Source organism: Peromyscus maniculatus, chromosome 3, assembly GCF_049852395.1.
Source record: "Peromyscus maniculatus bairdii isolate BWxNUB_F1_BW_parent chromosome 3, HU_Pman_BW_mat_3.1, whole genome shotgun sequence".
NCBI classification, from domain to species: Eukaryota; Metazoa; Chordata; class Mammalia; order Rodentia; family Cricetidae; genus Peromyscus; species Peromyscus maniculatus.
The window spans coordinates 61,345,918-61,371,936 of NC_134854.1; the positions used below are offsets into that span (position 1 = coordinate 61,345,918).

At 42.7% G+C, this 26,019-nt stretch overlaps 1 protein-coding gene across 7 annotated transcripts in view; it reads right to left on the reverse strand.

Moving 5' to 3' along the window:
• Ahcyl2 (adenosylhomocysteinase like 2) overlaps positions 1-26,019 on the reverse strand; it is a 168,674-nt gene that overhangs the window by 18,273 nt on the left and 124,382 nt on the right. For all 7 annotated transcript variants that reach the window (XM_006979401.4, XM_015998067.3, XM_042272964.2 and 4 more), the window contains exons 5-11: positions 20,346-20,448; positions 16,892-16,986; positions 13,317-13,423; positions 10,686-10,802; positions 6,527-6,590; positions 5,986-6,074; positions 1,568-1,638 (exon numbers count right to left, since the gene is read on the reverse strand). In XM_006979401.4, coding sequence (XP_006979463.1) covers positions 1,568-1,638; positions 5,986-6,074; positions 6,527-6,590; positions 10,686-10,802; positions 13,317-13,423; positions 16,892-16,986; positions 20,346-20,448 — 646 coding nt within the window. The remainder of the gene's footprint in view (positions 1-1,567; positions 1,639-5,985; positions 6,075-6,526; positions 6,591-10,685; positions 10,803-13,316; positions 13,424-16,891; positions 16,987-20,345; positions 20,449-26,019) is intronic.

Consider the following 26,019-nt stretch of genomic DNA (forward strand, 5'->3'; position numbering starts at 1 on the left):
TCCTCATGGTCTTTTCCTCTGTCCCCAGTTCTTGCGGAGGCTAGAAACACATTTTATTTCCTTTCTCTAAGAGAACTGCATAAGAAAACCAGTATTCCTATGATTTATGGCTCTAGCATACGATTATAATGAGTTTCTCAAGGAAACTAGCCATTTTTAACATTCCTCCCTAAAATTAAAAATCTACCTGTTTGGGACTGGAGAGATGGCTCAGTGGTTAAGGGCACTGAATGCTCTTCCATGAGGGCCTGGGTTCAATTCCCAACACTCACATAGAGGCTCACAGCTATCTTCAACTCCAGCTCCAAGGGACCTGACACTCACCCAGACATACATGCAGGAAAAACACCAATGCACATAAAATAAAAATAAATTTTATAAAAAAGTTTACCTGTTTTATAATTAACATAGCCACTTTCACTTTTTCTAACTATGAATTTTTCTCTTTCCCTGTCATAATTTATAGGGACTATATACAAGCATATTTTCTTTTTTGTTCATTTGTTTTTTGAGACAGGGTCTCACTATGTAGCTCTGGCTGTCCTAGAACTCACTATATGGACAGGCTGGCCTCAGATTCACAGAGGTCCTCCTGCCTCTGCGTCCTGAGTGCCAGGATTAGTGGCGTGCGCCACCATTCCCGGCGAGCATTTGCTTTTAGGGTGGAATAAAAGATGGCAGGGCAGAGAATGGTACAGTACATGCTGAACATGCTTAATAATAATCACTGTAATAATCACTGGCACATAGTGTTCAAGTTCTAGCTATGTCCTAGGAGGTAAAGGATAAGCAGAGACATAGCAGCAACAAAGGAGGGAGAGAAACTTTCCTCTAGGGATGACCTAAAGGTCTATGCTTGGCCAGAGCTCTAAACAGGTAGGAAAAAAAAACGGGAGAGAGACCATTTTTTTGGTTACCATCTCTAGCATGTGTGTATCTTCCTGTCTGACGCCACAGTGCTGAAATTGTAAGTGCACGACACCAGGCCTAGCTTTTTAAAAAAGATTATTTATTTTATGTGTATGAATGTTTTGTCTAGATGTATGCATGCGTACTACATATATGTCTGGTACCCATGGTCAGAAGAGGGTGTCAGATCTCCTGGAACTGGAGTTATAGATGGTTGCTACCATGTGGGTGTTGGGAGTTGAACCTAGGTCCTCTTCAAGAACAACAACTGTTCTTTGTTGTTGTTTGTTTTTCGAGACAGGGTTTCTCTGTGTAGCTCTGGCTGTCCTGAAACTCACTCTGTAGATCAGGCTGGCCTCACACTCAAGAGATCTGAAAGGCGTGTGCCACCACTGCCTGGCTGCAAGTGTTCTTAACCATTGAGCCAACTCTCCTGCATCCCATGCCTGACTTTTTTACATGGGTTCCTGGGATCAAATCCAGGTCCTCATGTTTATGAAGGCAAGTATTTTACCAAGGGAGCCACCCTACCTCTCAAGCCCTATTTCTGGCTTTAATAATTTGGATTCATCCAGAATATCTTCAATCATCTTGCACTTGCTCCATGAAAGCATTCCCAAATCTCCCCCCAACCCCTGGATACCTATCACAACCATACCTGTACAGGTGATAACAATGTCCACTTGTCGGATGACTTCATTCAGTTTCACTAGTCGGAATCCATCCATACTGTAGAAATAAAGCAGGATCAATTACACTAAGCTGTCAAATGGGAATCTTTCCTTACAAGCTAGCACCCAGTTCTTTAGGTAGCCACAGTGTCACTTCTTGGATAGCTGGAATGCGGCCAAGATGTTCATTTTGTTTGGTTTTGAAGACCGTGTCATTGTGTAGCCCAGGCTGGCCTCAAACTCAGGATCCTCTAGCCTCTTCCTCCCAAGTGCTGGGATTACAGGCGATTGCCACCACATCTGGCCTGGACTACTCTTCAGTCAAAAGTCCAGATCATTTCCTGTGTTTACATAGGAGAAATGCACAAGCTCCCTTTGCATCACGGGAACTAGTTCTTCCTAATAATAGAGAGCCAAGCAAGGGCTGCCGTGAGATTCCCAAACCAGATTTCTAGAAAATGGCAGTTGGCCACTGAATCTATTCTCACTGAACCTGTTCTCCCAAGATCATCAATTATTTTCTGAAATAAAAAAGCCAATATTTTCTGAGTGTCTTATAGTACTTGATTTCTCTGCCACATTAAACACAATTTACTTTCTTAAGACCTAGCCCCCTCTTTGTGGCGGTGGTGATTGAATCCAGGACATTGTTCACGTGAGGCAATCGTACCCCATTTGGCTACATTCTCAGCCTTTCCCCATATTTAAATAGTGGCCCTTGGTGGGGTTCTTCACCGGGCTCTTCTGTTCTTTCAGTACTCATCTTTACCCTGCCTTTGGCTCAGCTGTCACCTACAGATGACTGACTGACTGGCACATCCCTCTTTCACGCCCCAGGTGGGATTAGAACCCAGGCATCGGGCAAACAGGGCAGAGATCTACTGTCGATCTACATTTCCAGCTGCATTTTTTTTTTTTAAACTTGCGTCTCTGGGGTGCTTCATAACCAAGGATACTCCCCCAGATATCTCCTCAAGGACTCCCCAGAGGGCTTCCAAACTTACTTTGTCCCCACACCTCATCTGTTTCTCTTCTATATTCTCTACCCTGAGCAGCAGCATTACTGTTAACCAACTGTATAAGCCAGAGAAACTAAACATTTCTTCCCAGTTCAAGTTGCAACCAATGGGGCTAGAGAGATGACTCAGAGGTTAATAGCACCAGCTGCTCTTCCAGAGGAGCAGGACTTGGTTCCCAGAAACCACATGGTGGCTCACAACCACCCAGAATGAGACCTGGTGCCCTCTTCTGGCCTGCAGGCACACATGCAGGCAGAATACTATATACATAATGAATAAACAAATCTTAAAAAAAAAAAAAAAAAGAAAAGAAAAAAAGAGAGAGAAAGAAGGAATTTGCAACCAATATCTTTTTTTTAAATCCTTTTTCTTAATTCCATTAAAATCTCTTGACTTTATGGCTCCACACGACCTTTTTTGGTCTGAACTTTGTAGACTAGTTTATAGCCTTTGTAGCCTTAAAATTGAGGCAGTTCTCTTGAGGTGCTGGGATTATAGATGTGTGTCCACTGTACCTAGGTCTGCCTCCTTTTATACATACATGCTAGCTTTCCTAAGTTCAGGCCAGTGATGCTTGGTCCAGGTTGTGTGGTCTCTAGGCTACATCCCCAAATCATTTTGCAGCATGATTTCCCTAAGTGCAACTTGGAACATATCACTTACATACTTCAGGATAAGACCCAAATTCTTTTTTTTTTTTTTTGTGATATATATTTTTTTATTTTACAGTATCATTCAGTTCTACATATCAGCCATGGGTTCCCCTATTCTCCCCCCTCCCACGCCCTCCCCTTACCCCCAGCCCACCCTCCATTCCCACCTCCTCCAGGACAAGTCCTCCCCCGAGGACTGTGATCAACTTGGTAGACTCAGTCCAGGGAGGTCCAGTCCCTTCCTCCCAGACTAAGCCAAGTGTCCCTGCATAAGTTCCAGGTTTCAGACAGCCAACTCATGCAATGAGCACAGGACTTGGTCCCACTGCCTAGATGCCTCCCAAACTGATCAAGCCAATCAACTGTCTCACCTATTCAGAGGGCCTGATCCAGCTGGGAGCCCCTCAGCCTTTGGTTCATAGTTCATGTGTTCCCATTCATTTGGCTATTTTTTTCAATAATTGAGTAAAACTGGAATTTATTATATGCCACAGTTGTCCTAGGGACCTCCATGCTATATATATAGCCTCTATGGTTCTATGGGTTGTGGTCTGATTGTTCTTTATTTTATATCTAGAATCCACCAATGAGTGAGTACATACCATAACTGTCTTTCTGGGTTTGGGTTACCTCACTCAGGATGATTTTTTCTAGTTCCATCCATTTGCCTGCAAATTTCATGCTTTCATTGTTTTTCTCTGCTGAGTAGTACTCCATTGTGCATATGTACCACATTTTTTTCATCCAAGACCCAAATTCTTATACACACTCTGTATCATTCTTCTTGCCTTAGATACTAATACTCCCCAAACTGACCCTATCTGTGGGCTCCTTAAATATGCCACGCTAGCCTTTGTTTGGAGGCTGTGCACCTGCTGCTTGCACAGGACACACACTGCACCAGTTCTGATGCAGCTCTGCTGACATGTCTATCCACACTGCCTCGGGCTTCAGTGAAGACCCTGCCGCCCGTGCTTTTACAGCACTGCACGCTGTTCACAGTGCTTACGGCACAGCACAGCGGGGATCTGTGCTGGTCAAAAGCAGCCTGCCCTCCGTCTGTTCACCTCAATCACTGAGGCACAGCTTGGCACAACACACACAACACAGTAAGCGAGGGGCTTGTGGCTCTGGGATCATCTGAACCGCGCTGTCACCAATGTCTTGTTCGGTTTCTATAGGGAACAGGGTCCTAGGAAGGTGATGGTCCCTGTGTTCTGAAGCTGACAGAAAGCCAGTGACTGTTGCAGAACCAACTCTGCTTTGGCAGCATATGGCTGGGCTCTGTGAGCAGCAGAAAGAGGGAAATGGCTTTATCCTAACCTTCCTCTAACCACTAACCTTAGTGGCTTCTTCCAGAGGGTTAGTGGTGAACACTGCACAGAGACTATAAACTATAGAGAGACACTACACAAACTGGGCTTTGCAGAACCTTCTAGTGACCATGGCGTTTCTCCTCCCGTGGAAGATGGAGGTAACTCCAGTAACAGTTACCACTTGGTGAGGCTCCATTTTGTGACAGCAGCTGAGCCCTGTTATATATTACCTATTTATGATAGTATATAATAATTATTTGACTTAATTCTCACAATACTTTGAGGTAAGGATGATTATCTATTTTTTATTTTATTTTATTTATTTGATTATTATTATTTTTTAGACAAGGTCTGACTATGTAGCCCTGGCTGGCCTGGAACTCAGTTTGTAGACCAGGCTGGTCTTGAAATCAGAGATCTTGTCTCTGTCTCCCAAATGCTGGGATTAAAGGTTTGCCCTGCTGGGATCCACATTTCAGAGAGGAAAAAGGAACTTTAAAAAAATTTTAAATTTGGATTTGAACCTTAAGAAGTGTAAGAATACTACAAACAATTGCCCACATATTCTTCACACAGAGTTAGCAGATTTCACCCTTAGTTTGGATTTGTCTGATATTTTCTCATCGTTAGATTCACAGTACATTTTGGGAAGGTTACCACAGAAATCTTTTTAGTGTGTTATATCAGAAGGTCTCTGACACAGCCTGTCGCATTCCCCTCTCCTCCCCTCCCCTGCCGAAGACTGAACCCAAGCCCAACCTGAGCACATGCTTTACCACTAAGCTACACCCAATCTCTCCTCCCAGCAGGGTGTCAGTCTGTAGCCCAGGCTGGTGGGACAAGGTCTTATTCTATAACCAAAGCTGGCCTGGAACTCACAATCTATTTGCCTCAGCTTCTGGAATGTTAAGATTATATGCCTGAACCTTAAAAAAATATATACTGTTGTATGTGTGGGGTATGTATGTATATATGCATGCATGATGTATGTGTGAGCATGCACACAGGCCAAAGTATACCTGTGGGGAGGTCAGAGGACAACTCTGTGAAGTTGGAGACTGAATTAGGTCATTGGGATTGCAGAGTAAGCACCTGGTCTAGTGCCTCGTCTCCCCAGTGCTGGGGTTAAAGGCATGGCCCACCACGCCTGGCCTGCCTTTTCTTTTTCCGTCATTATTTTCAAAGGGGCAGGGATTACGTATGGAGAGAGACATTAATGGGATATCTGTTCATTAAACCTAAGCATCCCATTACTGTTTCCACAGGAATTCTAAACCTTCACTTCTCTCGGAGCAGAACTCCTTGACTTTACAAGACAGAAGCTTGGGTTCTCCTGGCAGGTCCCTGGATCGGCGTCTAGGATGCATCATGTCAGACAGCAATGTCAAGGAGGAGCAGGTACCCTGCGCACACTCACCAGGCTTGCAGGGCACAGATGGGGTCGATCTCAGTCACATACACAATGGAACCCATGGCTTTCAGAGCAGCACAGCACCCCTTTCCCACCTAAACAGGGAAAGAACACACACAATCAAGTCAGAGAGAACACACTCCTCAAAGCTTCTGGCAAAGGAAGGGTACCCTCCTTCCCTCCCCTCCAAGTAATTTTGCTAAATAGATTCGTGCTTGGGGGAAATCAAGAAAAACAAATAAATGTAGTTCATAAACCAACCCCTGGCCCCTGCTTAGCACATTCATATGCATGAGAACACCCACATTCACGATTTATAATCAAAACACAAGCTAAAAGAACATCACAAACCATGGTGCTAGAACAAGTCAGAAAATCAACTTGAGAAAAAATACAAAGGGAAAAGCAAGGTACTTAACTAGGGACTTCTAAAGTCATGTGTTCCCATCTAAAGCAGTATGACTATACTTATGTCTGTATGCAAAATTCTAGAATATTCCATCAAAATACATTTTAAATATCCAATAAGTAAAAGGGTAAACTTTACCTCTCCATAGCCACAGACTACCACTTGCTTCCCACCAAACATCATATCTGTTGTCCTTTTAAGTCTGGAGGAACAAAAGCAAAGTCCAACCATTAAATAAGAAATGTTCTTTTGTTTCTACTTGAGGTTTGTGCTTTTGTCTTGAATTTTTTTCATTTTTGAAGGAAAGCAATAAAATACGTATTTGTCCATCTAACCAGTTCTAGCTATACATGAGTTTCCCCTCCCACTAGTCTTCCTCTCTTTTTTGGGAGTAGTGCAAAGAGATGTAGATCACACAGGAGCTTGTAAACACAAAAGCAATGGACACTTTTATACTGTGAGTAGATATGGGAAAAAAAGAAAAGATACACATAAGGCAACAGTAATTTTAATTTAGGAAGTGACAAAGTTCTGGCTTAATAGAAACATTATTCTAGCTTACTGTTTTAGAAAGATACCATAAGGAAGGCGTTTAGCAGTATCAGAAGGCCAGCTGGTTCTGCATCAATTCAACAGGGAAATAATGGACAATAATTCAGAGGCCGTGAGTAAAACCTGCTGATGCTGACTACAGACAGTGAGCTTCCTGGGGCTGATCCTGGAGCAGATACCTTCTACCTTTGAATCTGGTTCTCTATGAAGCTGATCCTAGCCGTCTCCACTGGAAAGAACATCTAGGAATGAGTTCTGGTTTTTCTTTGGGTACAACGAGCTTACATTCTCTGAGAATCTTGATTAGGACAAAAGGGTTTAAACTAAAATTCAGTCTATTTTGAGATACACAGCCCCTCCAAATACTTGCAAGACTTCCTGCTTATTTATCCATCTGCTTAGCCCTTCTAGTGCAAAGGGTCTATAAACGCTCAAAGGGAAGTAAGACTCCTATTACAAAACAACTTAGCAACCCCACTCCCCAGAGGCAGCTGCATGTACCTCGTCGAAGCTCAGTTAATACTTCTTTCTCACTGAAGAGGTGAGTCTGGTGGTCTACCACCATACTCAGAAGCCTTGGGTTAGCAGAGCTGCCCTGAGATGGCTAGCAGAGCAAGGACATCAAAGGATCTATTTCTGGACCGCCTTTCCTCTGACCACTTTTCTCAAGCTTTTCCTCGTCCCTCCCGTAGGAAGAAGCCTCTCTTTGTAACTGCACACAGCTGTGGCGGTGTGGAAACTTCATTCACACTGCTCCTCTGCAAATGACAGCCAGGCTACAGACATGGATGGATTCAAGTTAGGCAGTTATTTTCCTGTGACCTCAGGGTCTTCCTCAAGGATGAAGGACAGAAAAGACTTCGTTAAAGGAAGCCTGGGCGGAACATAAGCTGTCTGGAGCTACTTAAGAGCCATGCCAATCTCTTACATTCTCTTCGGCTCTTCTAGTCTCAGAACCCAGAAGAACTGAAACACTAGCTTATAATCTGAAAATCCACTGTGCCATCCTTCTTCCTCCAAGTGGAATCTCAGTCACCACCACCCAGGAGGGGTCGGCAGGGCCTCCCCTGCTGTTTAGGATGCTGTGTGTGCGGTAGTGAACCTTACTGCAACTTGATGGGATTTAGAGTCACTGCACCAAACCTCTGGACATGTCTCTGAGGGAGTTTCTAGATTGTTAACTGATGTGGGAAGACCCTCAACGTAGGCAGTACCATTCCACGGATGGGGTCCTGGACCAAATAAAAAAGATAAGGGCGCATCGGCATTCCTCTCCTTGCTAACTATGGATGCAGTGTGACCAGCAGCCTCAAGCTTCTGCGGCCATGACTCCCTGTCATTTGACTGTACCTGGATAAACCTCCTCTAAGCTGCTCTTGTCAGGGACTCAGTCCTAGCAACATGTAAAGTAACCAATACTGCAAGTAACCATCCTAGAACGATAGAAGATTAAATATTAACACCTTCCTCATGTGGACGCTCTCTTAGCCCACATGCCTTCTCCCCAACCCTTTTCTTCCTAGCTTTGTGAGGTAGGATCTTATACAGCACAGCCTGACCTCAAAATTGTTACATAACAGCCAACAGCCTTAACACTCAGCTCTCCTCCCCAGCTGCTGAGTGCTGGGTTACAGATGAGCGCCAGCCACGGTGCTGGCTCCCACTGCACTTTTCTCTGGAGCAGCTTACCTCTCCTTTCATCTCTCTTGCTCTCCTCTCTACTGAGGGAGCAACTGCCCTTGACCCAATTGCAGCTCTGCACGTCTGCAGGTACCCATGCTCTTGCCGCTTAGCAAATTCAGAAGAGCTGACACTTTCCTGTGTCATCGCCGTCGCTGTGAAATCTAACCTTAACTCCTGCTCAACTGCTTCTTTCTTTGTCACTTTGTACTTTCCACCTTTAAGAATCTCTCTTACCTAAGGAGTAAACTATGGCTGGGAGGGAGTCTATCCACTTTTCTGAACTAGGAGAGTTATCTTCATGCATCTTTTACTGATCCTGGTATAGGCCAACTTTAGGTTCACAGATCTGGTACTTGAAAAGTCTAAAAGATAGTTGTGGGTAGATAAGTATTTTAATGAAATATATACGTTACTATCAATTTGGTCAGAACTGAGGTATCTGTCACAGTGACCCTTACACGTGGACACTCTGACTGACCACTGGGCTAAGAATTTATTAAAATGTTTAGTCTATCTGATACTACTGACTCCATGGTAATATAGTGGGTAACAATAGTTACAATGTGCATTGAACATTCCACCAAACAAAAACAACAAAACCAACCAGCAAAAACTTTTCTTAAGATGTAACTCAATCCTAAAACTTACTATAGAGAGTTCTAGAAAGGCAAGCAAGGTGCTGGGTTTGGTAGCACACACCTGTATTCCCTTGGAAAACTGAAGCAGAGGATACTGAGGCTGGACTGGGCTATGTATCAAGTTCCAGGTCGGCTGGTCTACGTAGTGAAATATTGCCCTACTTTTTATTAAAGGAGAAAGGTAACAACACTGAACAATCTGTCTTGTCTCATTTAACTCGCGTTACCATTTTACAGAGAAGGAACTATGCAAAGGATAAGCAAGGGATTATAGGTAACAAATAAACAAATATTGGACCCAGCATTTAAACGGAGGCCCATGTGATAGAAACACTGCTTTTGGCATATTCTAAGCCATCTTAGAAAATCCCTTGGGAGCTATGATTTGGATCTACAGTGTTCCCAAAGGTCCACATGATAAAGGCCAGGGGTGGTGTCTAGTGGGAGGTTTTCTAGAAACTGGAAACATGCTCATGGAGGGGTAGAGGGAACCCAGCTCCTTCCTTACTCAGAACGTGACCAGTTTTGCTTCATCACCTGATCCTAACTAACCACATGCTGTCTCGCTGCATGCCCCAAAGCCAGTATGGTCATTTGTCCACAGATTAACCCCTCTAAAACCCAGAGCCAAAATTAACCTCTTCTTTTCAACAGTTGGTTACATCCAGTATTAGTTACACGAACAGAATGCCGACTGCACCTGGGGTCTCCTAGCAGCAGCGAAGGGATGTGAACACAAGGGTGGAGACGGAAGCTGAGCACTGTCAGACCTGCAATCCTCACAGGGCAGAGAAACCAGAAATGCTTCTGGGGATTAGCTCTTTGCTTACCACAAGTTTCTAGATAGTCAAGAAAGTGTATGACAGCAATAACATAAGAACTATACGCTATGTTCCAGGAACCATGACCTGAAATAGGGTCACCTGAAACCTCTTTCAAAATCACTTGTATGCCATTTTAATGACACAAAGTCTGAAAGGCTCACAAAATATGAACTCTGCTTACCAACAGAAGCTCAGTTCTTTCTAAAAACTGTATTTATTTTTATGTGTATGAATGTTTTGTCTGCATACATGTTGTGTACAAGGTGTGTGCCTGGTACCTGTGGAAGTCAGAGGAGGGCACCAGATCCCCTAGGCCTGGAATTCTAGGTACTTGTGAGCTGCCACGTTGTACTTGGAATCAAAGAGGTCCTCTGGAAGAGGAGCCAGGGCTTGTAATCACTGAGCCATCTCTCCAGCTCCCAGTCTCATTTCTTAAGTGAAAGAGATTTTCTTGTAATAGCGATAGCAACAGAGCTCTGGGTTATAAAGTCCTGGGTGTGATGTGGTGAAACATGAAACAGTTCCAGAAATAACTAAAACCAAAGAAGCTGGAACCTTCACTCAATAACCCAAGATCATCTCAACGATAACAAACATTACCCATCAAGAATAGATTCACGGCAACAGTAGAGGTTATCAAATTTCTGTTTAGTGACCGAGTCATTGACGTTCATGGCTGGAACACACAGCTTCCCAGCTTTGGACAGTTGGTACAGCCTGCAGATGGGAGAAGTCAAGAAGAACATAAAACAATGAGACACTACAATCTACTGTTGGTTTTACGTCAGATCTCTGAAATATATCGATAGACTGAGCATGAGAGCATAAGACATGACTAATTTCATCCTACTAAACAGATACTGAGAAACAGACAATGTCTTTCTAGAGGCTGTACACATAAGGCTCACAATCAAAAAAATCATGTGGAGAAAATCTTTGATCCAACTAAATTTCAAGATTTTAAATGAAAAACTTTTTTTTTTAGAAAAGGTTTGTTTACTTAATTAATTAATTATTTATTTATTTAATTATTTATTTTTAATGTGCACTGGTGTTTTGACATGGGTGTCAGACTGCCTGGAACTGGAATTACAGACAGTTGTGAGTTGCCATGTGGGAGCTGGGAATTGAACTTGGGTCTCCTGGAAGAACAATCAGTGCTCTTAACCACCGAGCCATCTCTCCAGGCCCTGAAAAACTTTTAATTGCATATAAATCTTTTTAATTTTGTTTTTCTAAAGACTAAGACTTCTGTTTTGTGACTTCTTTGATCTTTTAAAACTAAGACACTGTGTAGTTCTGGCTGGCCTGGAACTCACTATATAGACCAAGCTAGCCTTGAACTCACAGAGATCCACTGGCCTCTACTGGTATCAAAGTTGTGTACCACCATGCCCAATCCAAGACTGAGACTTTAAAAAGTTGATTTTTTTTTAGAAGATTTATTTATTTATTATGTATACAGTGTTCTGCCTGCATGTGTACCTTCCCACCAGATCTCATTATAGATGGTTGTGAGCCACCATGTGGTTGCTGGGAATTGAACTCAGGACCTCTGGAAGATCAGCCACTGCTCTTAACCTCTGAGCCATCTCTCCAGCCCAAAAATTGATTACTTTTATGTGTATGAGTGTTTATACTTGAATGTATGTATGTGTGACACATGGTGTCTGGTGCCTGTGGAGGCCAGAAGAGGGTGTTGGATCCTCTGGAACTGAGTTGCAGATGTTGTAAGCTGCCAGGTGGGTGTTGGAAACCAAAGCTGAGTCCTCTGCAAATGGAGTGAGAGCTCTTAACTGCTGAGCAGTCTCTCCAACCTGCATATACATCTTATATCCCTTTTAATGATAAAAGTAATCTGGGAGCTGGAGAAGTGACTTTGGAGTTGAGAGTGTATTTCTTGCTTCTCTAGAAGGTTCACATGGGATCCCATCAAGTGGCTTACAACCACTTGTCACTCCAGCTTCATGAAATTTATTTATTTATTTATTAAACCTAACACCCTCTTCTGGCCTTTGTGGTCACCCACAAGCATAGCATACATTCACACAAACACATATGCATACACATAAATAAAAATAAAACTTAAAAATAGCTTTGAAAGAACTGATTTTAAATATTTTTAAAATCCAGCATAATCCTACTACTTTTAGGTAATAATTTCTACTTTTCAGTAGCTTCAAATTCATAACAATAACACATAAAATCATAAGTTGCACAGCTATATATATAAAAGTTCAAAAAACAAAGTCCATTAAAAAGGAGAAGTATTTGCTTCTCCTGGGGCTAGTGAGGTGGTTCAGTGGGTGAAGGTTCCTGCCAAACCTGACAATCAGAGTTCAGCCTGCGAAGCTAATATGGTGGAAAGAAAGAACTGACTTATACAAGTTGTTCTTTCTGGTATCCACATTTGTGACATGCTAGTGTGTGCACACGCACACACATATTTTAAAAACGCAGCCCTTTTTGAGAATCTGAAGGTATGTTGCAAGCTATTGTTTTCTTCTGTTTGTTTTTTAATTTTATGTGCACTGGTGTTTTCCCTACATGTATGTCTGTGTGAGGGTGCTGAATCTCCTGGAACTGCAGTTACAGACAGTTTGAGCTACCATGTGGGTGCTGGGAATTGAACCTGGGTCTTTTGGAAGAGCAGCAGTGCTCCTAACTCTGAGCCATCTCTCCAGCCCCAAGCTATACTTTTATATATTTAAAAGGATTAGAAACATTAAAATGGTCATGGTGGCCTGCTTTGAATCGATTTCCCTAAAAGTTTATTTCACACTTCAAATTCTTTATGGGTGAATAGGACTGACAGAAATGATCCCAATTTTATCCAAGGAATCACTACTCCTTTGTGATGGGACCCAAAGCCTTTGATGTCTGTGAGACATGGGCTCTGTAAGGGCACAAGTTTTGTCTACTGTGGGTCTCTAGCACAGAACAGTGCCTAGCTCATTTTAGTAGTCAGTAAATACTTGGTGAGTGAATTAAACTTGGCCAAAAAGAGCAAGCAGCCACTGTACTGCAATGACAAGAAAACATGAGGACCCTGCTTGCTCCTCCATCCGGGCTGTTTACCATTTTAGGTTTGTAATTTGTGCTGTTAATTAAAATAAGTGCCAGGCTTAGACATGTTACCTCAGAGAAAGCACCAATTTTTACCATAGTGTGTTCTACAGGTATGTGGTTATAAAGTCTACATCTAAGCTAAGGATGACCGTTCACTCTTACCTATGGACTCCAGTAACACTCTCCTCGACTATGCCTTTGATTTTCTTAAACATGTTGGGATACTTTTTATAAATCCAGTGAGTAAGATCTCCTCCATCATCCAGTATCTGCAACAGAAGCATCAGGAATGACATTTGTCTTGCTAAAGGCTTCTCAGAGTCCTGTATCCCAGTTCCTAATTACCAATGTACAGATATTTCAAAATTTCCATACAGTTATGAAAAGTAACTTAACACCAGAGTTAATACAATAATCTAACAAATGAAAGAGTCATTATACTCAAAGAAAAGAGTAGAGGAGAAAGGCCAACTATAATTCTCTCAGTCAGATGTTCCTACCACATGACATATCTACTTTATGAAGTCACACTGCAACATGAGAATTTTCTTATGGATAATCAGCTCGAGGCCATTAAGACCTCTAGTTCTTGAATATACTTCAGATCTTCAGAAAACTCATTTCTAACTGCTGATTTTAGCACTTTAAATAAATTCAACTAAGGTTTAGTTTAAATAAAAGGACAGATAATTAGTCTCTCTCTCAGAACAATGGCTTTTAAAACTGAAGTTGTTAATCCTTTACTTCTCACAAAGCAAAGGCACTCTCCCACCCGAGGCAGCAGGCAGCACTGGAGGGTTTTGCCTAGCTCAACCTCGCACTCTGTATAAGCCAAATTAAAAATAACCAGGGAACCGTGCAGCATGTAGGTGTACAAGCATGCTTCAGAACAGCTCATCACTATTTCAGGTTGGGATTAAAGATAAATACAATGCTGTGCCCACAAGAGCTTCCATCAGCAGGGGAAGATATATGAATTATAAATCAGGCACAAGGCAGTGGCACTTGAGCCCTTCAGGACTTTTCTAAATTGTGACACCTGTCCTGGAAGGTCTCCACAGACTTCAGTCATCCTCTGCTGGCATGCATTCTTTTTAAACTTCCGGGATATCAGCACTACAAGAATAAAAAGCGCCATACTGAATCCCAGGGAAAACAAAACACCCAACCCTGCATCTATCATCTGATCTTTTGCCTCTGCTCCTACTATTAATCTATTTTATCAACTCTTGCTGGAGGGTAGGGAGCAAGGCAGGACTCTCATTGGAACTCTTAGCCTGGCTACACACTATAAACAGAACCCCTAAGAACCAACGTCCCCAAGGAACCCAAAGAGGGGCCAAGGTCATAGGTCAAGGGAGAGAGCCCCAGTTTCAATCCCAGTGTTGCCCCCACCCCTACTCCAAAAGGCTGGGGAGATGATTTAATGAGTGCTTGCCTTTCCAACATGAGGACCTGAGTTTAACCCCAGCAGCCACATAAAAAGCCAGGCATGGCAGTGCAGAAAAGTCAGTGCTGGGGAGGCAGGGATGGGACCAGCCTCATCTAATTGTGGAGCCCTGGTCCCAGTGGGAGACCCTGTCTCAAAAAACAAGGTGAAGGCTCCTTGCAATGACAGCTGAGGTTGTCTTCTGGCCTCCACAACATGTATACACACATGCATGTGTAAGCATACATCTCTGCCCCAACTCTTCCCATACAAAAGAAGCCAAAAAGAGTTTCTCTCTGCTGTTCTGTATGCATGGATTCCATGAGGTTTTCACTTGCTGCCTCTGATCCCTAGCCACAAGAAAGAATAGACAAAACCCCAATGAATCGGCAACTCTGTGGACTAGGTCCCATTATGCTCATTTTCTTTCCCCTTTATATTTGTTTATGTATCGAGACTGGCTGATCACCAAGACCTAGTGGGGCTATGCTAACGAATGCCTCCTACCATACCTGGCTTTTACGTGGGTGCTGGGTTCCTAACTCAGCCCCTCATGCTGGGCAGCAAGCCTTTACCCAGGGAACCATCTCCTCAGCCTGACCCTCCTGTTGGGATTGTAGGCACCCATCATCACACCTGGCTTACACAGTGCTGAGGATCAAATACAGGGCTTCATACACGCCAGACAAATACTCTGCCAACCGAGCTATATCCCAGCACCTACTTTCCCCTTTAAACAAAACATCCAGCACAGGCAGGAGTTGCTTTTTACAGTATTTATTTAATGACTGCAGCCTATAAATTCCTGTGCTGTCCCACTGCAGAAAGTTCTTGACCCCAGATAATCTTCTTTTTCCTGAGGCTGAAATGTAAGGAAAAGCATTGGGTCTTGACCAAAGATACGTACTGTATTTTCTGAGGTGACAACTGTTTTGATCCTTGTACCTGTCTTTACTAACTTTTCTAGCGGCTGTGTTGGCTCCGCAGACTGTAAAAGCTCTCTGGGTACAAAGCCACAGCCTCTCTGTGTTCATGACTACAAAATTAGTTTTATTCCCGAGAGACAAGGGCCCCGTCCCTATATTCCTTGCTGTCTGTCAGTCAGACTCCCTCCTTGTCACCTACAATTGCTGGATGAGCCGCTCACCTTGGAGCCACCAGCACCCCCTCCTCAAGCCAGCATTGGTGTCATGTGACCTGGACCACAGGCTTCAGCAGAAGCTGCTTCTTGGAGGGGCACCTAATTTTCAGCCGTCAGCAGCAAGGGATCCTCTCTCTCTCTCTCTCTCTCTCTCTCTCTCTCTCTCTCTCTCTCTCTCTCTCTCTGTCTCCTCTCTCCTCTCTCTCCTTTCTTTCCTTTTTTTTTTTAAAGCTGATTCTCTAATTTCTTAATAATGCAGAAATGTTGGTAAAGCAGGAAATGTATCATATTTTATGCCTTTTTCTTTCTCTATGAATGTTGTGTTTTCAGTCTTCAAGAATTTGTGTGTGTGTGTGTGTGTGTGTGTGTGTGTGTGTGTGTGTGTGTGTATTTAAACAGTGTAAACCCAGTGCTTCAAGCATGTTAAACCAGGGCGCTATACCCCAGCCCTACATTTAATTTTTTTTCTTTTCTTTTTTTCTTCAGAGCTGGGGACTAAACCTAGGGCTTTGTGCATGTCAGGCACCGAGCTATATCCACAGCCTTTCAGACTGGATCTTTTAAACAATGAAACAAAAAATGAAGTAGAAAGGAAAACCCCTAAACTTCCTGGTCATCTTTTACAAAATAAAGAGAAGAAATTTGTACTTGGAAGTGCTCCAAGCATATTAAAAACTCAGTGTGTCGACTCCCAGGAACGCTAAGTGCCTCCTCAGGAGCCCCAAGGCGTCTGTGCCTTCCCATGTATTTGTTTGCTGATGTTTACGTGACTGTTACTGGAGCAACCGTGAACAGCAGCAGGGGACAGAAATGCATTACTTCTGCATTTTGTCAGTCATGTGTGAATCCTGAGTAGCATTTTCATGTTACTTATAAATGTGAATGCTTCCAGGCTGGCCTCAAACTCATGATCTGCCTGTCTCAGCTTCCTGAATGTTGGGATTACAGATGCGCACCACCACACTGAGCTAATCAAGACTCTGCAGTTATAAGAAGTTTAGTACTACAGGTATCCTAAGCAGATCCACTGAATTTTGCTGGAAACCCAGGTACATCGGACAGAAGTGGGTCCATTTTCCTTCCTTCTTATGGGAACCCCCTACCCAAGTCAGTCTTTTCCACCATCACCCTGCCCTTAGGAGCAGCATTAACAGAAATCTGACCTACCATGTTTGGCTGCCAGCCCTCCACATTCACACATCTGTCAATGCACCACCAAAAGTCGTCTTCTGACTCTCCTTTCCAGGCAAAGACAGGAAATCCTAAAAATAATGAAAGGAACAAAGAGAAGCCATTAAAGGCTATAAAAGGGCCAATCCCCAAATTTTACCAAGAAAGTGCCAATTTCCACAAATTCCTCACTTTCTCATTTTGCTATATTCTTAGGATTAACTTCCTTCACTGGTTAATACTGCCCTCAAGTCCCCTTATCCATTCCTTTTCCTGTAGTGGCTATTCTGTTCTTGGCTCAAAAAGGGACAAGCAGCAAGAATGAAGAGCTGCTAAAAATAGGACTACCAGGGGAAAAAGAAGAAACCAGAAATCAGCACTTGGTCCAGAGTCAAGCTGTCCGTCTCTTCATCTCCCAAATTCACTTGTTGTTTTTCTTAGTTATTCCACATGCTCACTGGAAACTCTCACACTTTATCTACTAAAGTGCTTGTTCCACACCACAGCCTCATGAAGTAGAATGTCCATTACGCAAGCTGCTTAACTTAGCTGGGTGAGAACCAAATGAATGCGAACTTTTTAAAAGCCATCATTTATGTATTTATGTGTCACTGAACATAGATTTATTTATTTTCACAGCGTTGGGGAATGAAGCTAGGAATCACAGAGTACACTAAACAAGTGCTCTTACCATTGAACTTCATCCCTAGCTTTAGTTATTCATTCATTTATTATTTATTCACTTAGGTAGTTTTGAGACAACATCTCACCATGGAGTTCAGGCCAGCCTCAAACTCGTGGTCATTCTCATGCCTCAGCCTTCTGAGGGCTGGATTGCAGATGTGAACCATGATCCCCAACCTTTTTATTTTGAGACAAGATTTTACTAAGTTTCCCAGGCAGGTTCTGAACTATGATCTTTTGGCCCCAACCTTCCTAATATCTGGGATGATAGGAATATGTCATGCCTGGTCTTGAATATGGGTTTATAAGCAGTTGAGGCATTTTGTCAAACGAGTCTTTTTATTATCATTTATGTAAGTATGCTACCTTCTTTACCACAAATAACATTCTGAGAGCAAAGGTATTTCTCATTACCTATTAAGTAGGAGTGCTGCAAGCCACAGGAAAATGTGATGGAACCCAGCTACTATCACAAAAGCTACTACTTGGAAAGGTCAAGGACCTTTTCAAAGGTCAAGCCATGGCTTAAGAAGTCTTGGTGATATTTTAGCTTTTGTATATATATTAGCCGATTCCTACAATGATTTTCTTGTGTTCTATGTGTGTTTCCAAGAACTCCTAACAGTGTATTTATCTAAAATACCTATCAAGCATCCAAGGCCAAACGATCTCCTGAAGTAAGGTTATGGAAACAATGCCTGTCTCCTAAGTCAGGCGGATAGCTTTACTTCTTGTGCAATGTAAGCTAAGATCCAGCCTTACTAACATTATAGACTCCTAACTTCTTACCTAACCACTTCTAGGAATGTAGATGAAGCATATAAATTCCCTTTTTGATATACTAACTGATCATTAGTTCTCAGTTGACCTCCTCCTTTACCACTCCCTTTTTGGGTTGTAAAAGAAAGCCTGACAGCCACTGTCTGAGGAAAATTCTTACCTACCTTTATGACCTTGTAAGAATTCAAGCCTGGCAGGGCCGGGCAGTGGTGGCGCACACCTTTAATCCCAGCACTTGGGAGGCAGAGCCAGGCGGATCTCTGTGAGTTCGAGGCCAGCCTGGGCTACAGAGTGAGATCCAGGACAGACACCAAAACTACACAGAGAAACCCTGTCTCGAAAAAAAAAAAAAAAAAAAAACCCAAAAAATAAAAAATAAAAATTCAAGCCGGGTGATCTTGCTTTGGCTAGAGCACTGCTGCTATTGCATGAGTATATAGCTGTAAACCTCAGAGACTTGGAAGGATTTTTGAGGATTTGGACTGGAGAGGATTTTGACTGGGGAACTAGATGGAGAACTAGAAGAATGAGATGGGAGACGAGGAAGAGCCAGATGGGTAAGAATGAGATGAGAAAGACCAAGATGGGGCAGAACTAAGATGAGAGAATTAAGATAGAACTTAGAGGGGACAGCAGACAAAGGTAGAGAGAAATCAGGCACGAGAACAGAACTGAAGCTGTGTAGATAGGATTTTATCCCAGAGGAATAGAGTAGATGGACTAAGAGCTTGGTGTACTTAGATTCTTTTCCCGAAAATAATTCTTGCCATTCGTAGTTTCTCTTCTGGGCCCCTGGGAAGAAGATTATTAAGGCTCGTCCTTAATAATTTTCAAGATTAGAACCAATAATCATTTGCCAAAAAAAAAAAAAAAGAATGTCTATGTACAATTCACTGTATATACATTTAATATTTATATAATTTTCTATTATATACAAGCAGTACAATTTTATAAATAAATGAAAGAACTAATGAAATGCCAAGAGTGTTAGCAAAAGGAGAGATAAGTATATTCTGTAGGGCTTTCCTGGAGTCTCCCAAGAGCTCAGAAGCCGTTTTGGTACCCAGCTCTATGTGTATTGCTACACATAGGGAAGACAGAAAGCTGACAGAATCTAAATATCTCTATTTCTGTCCTTCAGGCATTAGTGGATATTGTGATTAATTAACCTGCCAGGCCAAGTCCTCTTTACTGCTGAAGCAGACGTGCTGAACATTAAATCAGGGTGAGCCACGTGCTAGAAAACCTGCAGGGCCACAAACTACGGCTCGAGCATTACATACTGTTTGGTTGGAATCTCTAGCTCACTCCTGCTTGATCCAGAAAGCCCCATTACCGTCTTTCTCCAAACCTCGCCCTCTCAGAGATCCTCTGAACAAAGGGAAGGCACCAAAAAGCCCAGTTCAGCATTCTTAGAGGCTAAGGCAGATCCTCCCCGGAAGTTGCCAGCAGCCCAAGTCCCTGCCCAAACATTCCAGCTTTGACTATACTTGGGCACAAACCCAGCTGGAGGGGGACACGTCATCACCCCTCACCTGTGGGCTATATAAGCTCCCTGCTTTAGCTCAGGCATGTGACTTCTGCCTGGATCTCTGGGGCTGGAGAACTCACCTGGGAGCTGCTTTGCTCAAATAAACCTCTTCTTTTACTTTTTCAATTCGGCCTGATCTGGCTTATGCATGGGCAGAGAAACCTAGATTAGGGTACAGAAACCCTATTACATACTATCTTGAGTGTGAGCAGTGTTCACTGGTGGCCTATTAGTGAATCAAACAGAAGTGTGATTACCAGAGCACTAGACGTAGGTAGCTATTTGCCAACTATTAAACAACAGAGTTAACTAGACCATGATTGACAAAAGGAGCCCCTGAAGAAAATAAATGCATCAATAACAGGATCCTGTCAACCTTTCTTAAAGATTTACACTGAAACAGTGGAACTTCTTGAAACTTATCTTAGCCAAAGACAGACAAAAATCAGCTCTTACCACTTTCTGCTAGAGCGGCGGCCACTTCATTGAGCGTGGAGTAGATGTTGCAGGCGGCCCACCGGCACTGTGCCCCCAGAGCACCCAGAGTCTCCATAAGCACCTGTGTTACAGAACGAGGAGATCAACAAGCCTGTAACAAACAACAGCTGCAGACTGAGTTTTGTCTTGAGACAGCGTCTCATGTAACCAGGCAGTCCCCCACTTCCACTTCTCAAGAGTAGCCGGTGTCACCACTCTTGGCTACGTTTATGTCTTTGATGATACAATACATCAAGACTAAGCCAGGCCAATGGTTTTCAAGTTGTGCTTTATAGGATTTCTTCAGTATTTTCAACACAGGGCAGAGGAGTCGGCTGCAGTAAAAGTCTACACCTTCCCCAGTAAGATTTAATTAAGAATTTCAGAGAAAAAGTATTTTTTATCAAAACACAGACATACAGTTCTACTTCTGTTTAGGATACAGGAAGCAAGAGAGTTCCAGGTAGGGCTGGGGATGTGGCTTAGTTGGTAGGGTGTTTGCAGGAAGCCCTGGATTGGATTCCCAGCAACTCACCAAACCAAGCATAGTGGCACAGGCCTGGAATCTCAGAACTGGGTAAGAGGCAAGATATCCAGACATTCAAGGTCATCCTTGAAAGTCTGAGGTCAATTTGGATACGGACTGGGTTTGTTTCATTTTTTGGCAAAGCATGGGAAGAAAAGGTAGCTGCATATGTAAGGGTAAGAAAAATCAGCTAAAATTCTAATTAAAGGTTAATTTAGGAAAGTGTATAATTTGGAATTTTGTGTTGCTCCAACTAGACACAAGATTTCATACTCACAGGCAAGCTCCTTTCCAAGAATACCTGCCTCATACTCACAAGAACTAGAGTCAGGGGTCTGATTGCACTACACTAGTCTCTCATGGGAAACAAGTCTTAAGAAAGAGAAGTTTAGAAACCATGCCTGCCACGAGAGCCATGCAGAGACCCACTGCTCATGGGGGAGACATAAGCAAAACTGGGAAGGCCACACAGACCATCCCGAGCCCAGGGTGGATATAGATTATACTCTATTTATAATCTACAGATCTATTACTTCTCTCTTTCTCCACAAAAGACAAGAAAACATCTTCTTCCAGACCTACCAATGAAAAGAAGAAAGACTTGGCTGCTCCAGAAAGCAACAGGGACACTAGGAAAGCCTGGCCCTCACAGAGGCCTGCTTAATACTGGCTGGATTACAAGATTCAAGACTCTCACTTGCCCTCACCAAGAAGGCTACCCCAACACAAGGTAGCAGTCTAGGGCAGGCCCCTGAGGAGAGTCCCTCTGCGGCACACTGGTGTTCAAGCAGCTGAAAACACTAGGGAAAGCCCTTTAGTAATCTATAATCAGCCTAAGTAACCTATAGTCTTCAGCCCACTGCTGAAGAAATGTGAAGCCTATAGTGCACAAAACAGTTGAAATCCCGGGCACTTCACAACTCCATGGGAAACCAAAGTCATCACTCAAAGATTTTCAAGATGTGAAAACAAAGATCTGTAGTGTGTTTGCCTAGTGTGCCTGAAGTGCTGGATTTGATTCTCAACGCTCATGTGTGATGGCACATGTCCAAATCCCAGCACTCAAGAGGCAGGAGAACTAGAAGTTCAAGGTCATCCGTAGCTATACGGTACATTCAAGGGTAGCTTGGTTTAAGTGAGAATGTCTCAAAAAGCAAAATAAATATAAACTATGATTAAACAGAAACATAACATAACAACTGTTTATGCTAATAAAAAAAAGATACACAGCATTCACAAACAGGGAATTTTAGCAGATAGAGATGGAAACTATAAAAACAAGTCAAATACAAATGCCAGAAACAAAACCACATAAGGTACTGAGAATTCCTACAACAGTCTTTCCAGGCTGGGCACTTTCAAGGACACATCAGCCAACTTTAAGACAGCAGAACAGAAATTACAAACTAAAATATAAAGAGAAACGGAGAGCAGAGAAAACAAAGCAAAGCAAAACAAAACAAAACAAAAACCCCCAGAACCGACCATCCAAGAAGAATGGGATGTTATCAAATGACCTGACACAGGTCACTGAACTTCCCAAAAGTAAAGATGGTGAGAACAGGACAAAAGAAATCCACTTAGAGTTAACGGACAATCTTGTTCCAAAATTAATAAAATAAGATCCAGGAACAGTCTCTGACTAGTGCCAAGATCCACTGAAAGCAGCCTCGTGAGTTCCTTTGAAAAACGACTGATTCCAAGGCTATGGAACATACAAGGTAAGAGTGGATCATCATGTACCAGAAGTAAGGAATGAAAGGGAAGGGCCAGAGCAAAAGAGAGGCCGGGAGATAACTTAGTAAAGTGCTTGCTTTGCAAGCTTGAGGACCTGAGTTTGATCTCCAGAACCTTCATGTAAAACAAAACAAACAAAAAAGCTGAAGACAGAAGATCCCTGAAGCTTGTTGACCAGCTAACCTTGCCTACTTGGAAAGCACCAGGCTAGACCCTGTTTCTAAATACAAGGTAGGTGGCTCCTAAGGAAAATGATGCCTGACATTCTCTGGCTTCCACACACACGTGTACAAGTGTACACACACACACACACACACACACACACACACACACACACACACACACACTCATGTGTCTCATGAGGTGAAATGCAGGGAGGACTGGAGTGTGGATGCCCAGCACACATGTAAAAAACTGGCACAGAGCAGTGTGCCCCAATGGTGTGTGCCTTATTCCAGCACTGGGAGGTGGGGAGAGGAGGGACCCTGAGGCTTGCTGGCCGCATAGCCAGCGAGTCTAGCCCAATCAGTGAGCTCCAGGTTCTACCTCAAAAAATAAGGTGAAATGTGATTGAGGAAGACATCTGAGGTTGACCTCCAGCACACATGTGTACACACACACACACTTATGTGCACACATACATAGACACAAGCACATCATACATACACACACACACACACACACACACACACACACGCAGACAAATTTTTTAAAATTAAAAAATTAAGCCACAGAAGTCACATTTGGGGCTTATTTTGGCTAAACTGAGGATAAAATAAGCATCAATATGTTTAATGAGTTATAATCGATTATTTTCAATTAGAACAGAAAACAATGGGCTGGGCATGGAAGAAATGCTGAAGGCATGTCAAGGAAATCTGGCACAACTATGACTATGATGGAAAATAAGAAATGACATTCAAAAATTCTCAAGTGTGTTGTGGTACACTTCCTATCCTAGCACTCAGGGGCAGGAAGGTGACTAGTCTGAGGATAGCCTGGATAGAGAATTCCAGGCTAATTTGGGTTACATATATAGTGAGACCATCTAAAAAATTAAAAACAGCGACTGAACTAGGCCCTCTGAATGTGGGTGACAGTTATGTGGCTAGATCTGTTTGGGGAGCCCTTAGCAGTGGGACCAGGCCTTATCCCAGGTGCATGAACTGGCTTTTTGGAACACATTCCCTAGGGATACCTAGGATACCTTGCTCAGCCTAGACACAGGGGGGAGGGGCTTGGTCCTGCTTCAGCTTAGTGTGCCAGTCTTTGTTGACTCCCCAAGGGAAGCTTTACCCTCTATAAGGAGTGGGGGCGGGGAGGGGGAGTAGAAAAAAAGGGAAGGAGGGGGAACTAGGATTGGTATGTAAAATGAAAAAAAATTTTTAAATAAATAAATGAAAAAAATTAAAAGCAAGAGGCCAGCAGCAAGATGCCTCAGAGAGTAAAGGCACTTGCTGCCAAGCCTCAAGAGGGTGTTGGATATCCTGGAACTGGAGTCACAGCCATTGTGAGTTCTCCGACACAGGTGTTGAAAAGCAAACTCTGGTCTTCTGTAAGAGTAGCAAGCACTCTTTTTTTTTAAATATTATTTTATGTGTATAGTTTTATTTGCTTATTTGTTTATTATGTATACAGTGCTCTATCTGCATGTACACCTGCAGACCAGAAGAGGGCACCAGATCTCATTACAGACGGTTGTGAACCACCATATGGTTGCTGGGAATTGAACTCAGGACCTCTGGAATAACAAGCAGTGCTCTTAACCCCTAAGCTATCTCTCTCCAGACCCTTGACTTGACTTTAATTATCATTTAGAAGCAGCATTAATGAAATTAAGTTAGAAGAACTATGGAGACATAACTGAATAAAGAAATGATTAACTACATACTAGAGGGACTTCCCCAAACTCCTTCCTTCCCTCCTTCTTTCTTTTGGGAGGGGCAGGGTCTCATATAATCCAGTAACTCAGACTGGTCACAAGCTAGCTCACTATGTAGTGGAGGATGACCCTGAACTTCTGGTCATCTTACCTCACTCTCCCTAGAGCTGGGATTACAGGGATGCATCACCATGTCCATAAAACTAAGCTGCATCTCTAGCCCCAAGTCTTTATATGTTTATATATTATATAGAGGTCATGTTTGAATATTATAAAATTAATATGAACATATAATTGGAAAAATTATAGAGATTAAAAACATGAAGAAAAATATTATTTTTGTAGGTGGCAATAATAAACTTATACTAAACTTGGTAAACCAATAATGATTAATTCATCCAGGAAAAATAAAGAGGGAGGCCCACAGGGTGGTGATGTTCAGTTAGGCTGGGGTGAAAACAAACTAGCTCTAACTTAGCAGCATGAGGCTGTAAGTAGAGAAGCACATCCTACTGTAAGTTACCACCTGAATGCCAATAGGAGAGGCCAGGAAAGGTCTCAACATGTTTCTGCCTCAATTCATTTATCTGTAGCTCCAAAAAGAAATTACTTTTTAATTTACTGTATTAATTTTAGGAATTCAGGGTATCCTTTTCCTCAGAGAACATGTAACTCAGCAAAGTCTCAGAGGAATGCAGCTGCTACCTGTTCCTAAGGAGCTGCTGTCTGCCCTTCATTAGCAAGGTGACCATGTTAAGAGTGAGCTGAAGGAGAGACAATCTCTAAAGGTGACTGAGGTACTGGCAATATAGCTCAGTGATAGGAATACCAGTCTAGTTTGTAATAAGGCCCTGGGTTCAATCTCCACCACTGAAAAAACAAACAAACAAACAAACAAACAAAGTAACTAACTGTGCACATGTCTGAAATCCCAGCACTCAGGAAGGAGAGGCAGGAAGATCAGGTGTTTGACTAATACCAACTTCATCTGCTACACAGCAGGTGCATGATGGGTGATGTCATTCTGTATGCTGTGAAAATGTGTTGCTCTGATTGGTTGATAAATAAAGCTGTTTGACCAATGGTGAGACAGAATAAGATTAGGTGGGACATTCTTTTTTTTTTTTTTTTTTAATTTTTTCTTCAAGACAGGGTTTCTTCATGTAGTTTTGTTGTTGTTGTTATTTATTTATTTATTATGTATATAGAAGAGGGTATTTATATATATATTTACTTATTTATTATGTATATAGAAGAGGGCACCAGATTTCATTATAAACGGTTGTGAGCCACCATGTGGTTGCTGGGAATTGAACTCAGAACCTCTGGAAGAACAGTCAGTGCTCTTAACCTCTGAGCCATCTCTCCAGCCCTTTGTGGGACATTCTAACTAGAGAGAGAGGAAGAAGACAGAGCAGAGGAGATGTTGCTAGCTGTGGCCAGAAGAAGCAAGATGTAAAGGTACTGGTAAGCCATGAGCCATGTGACAAAGTACAGCTTTATAGAAA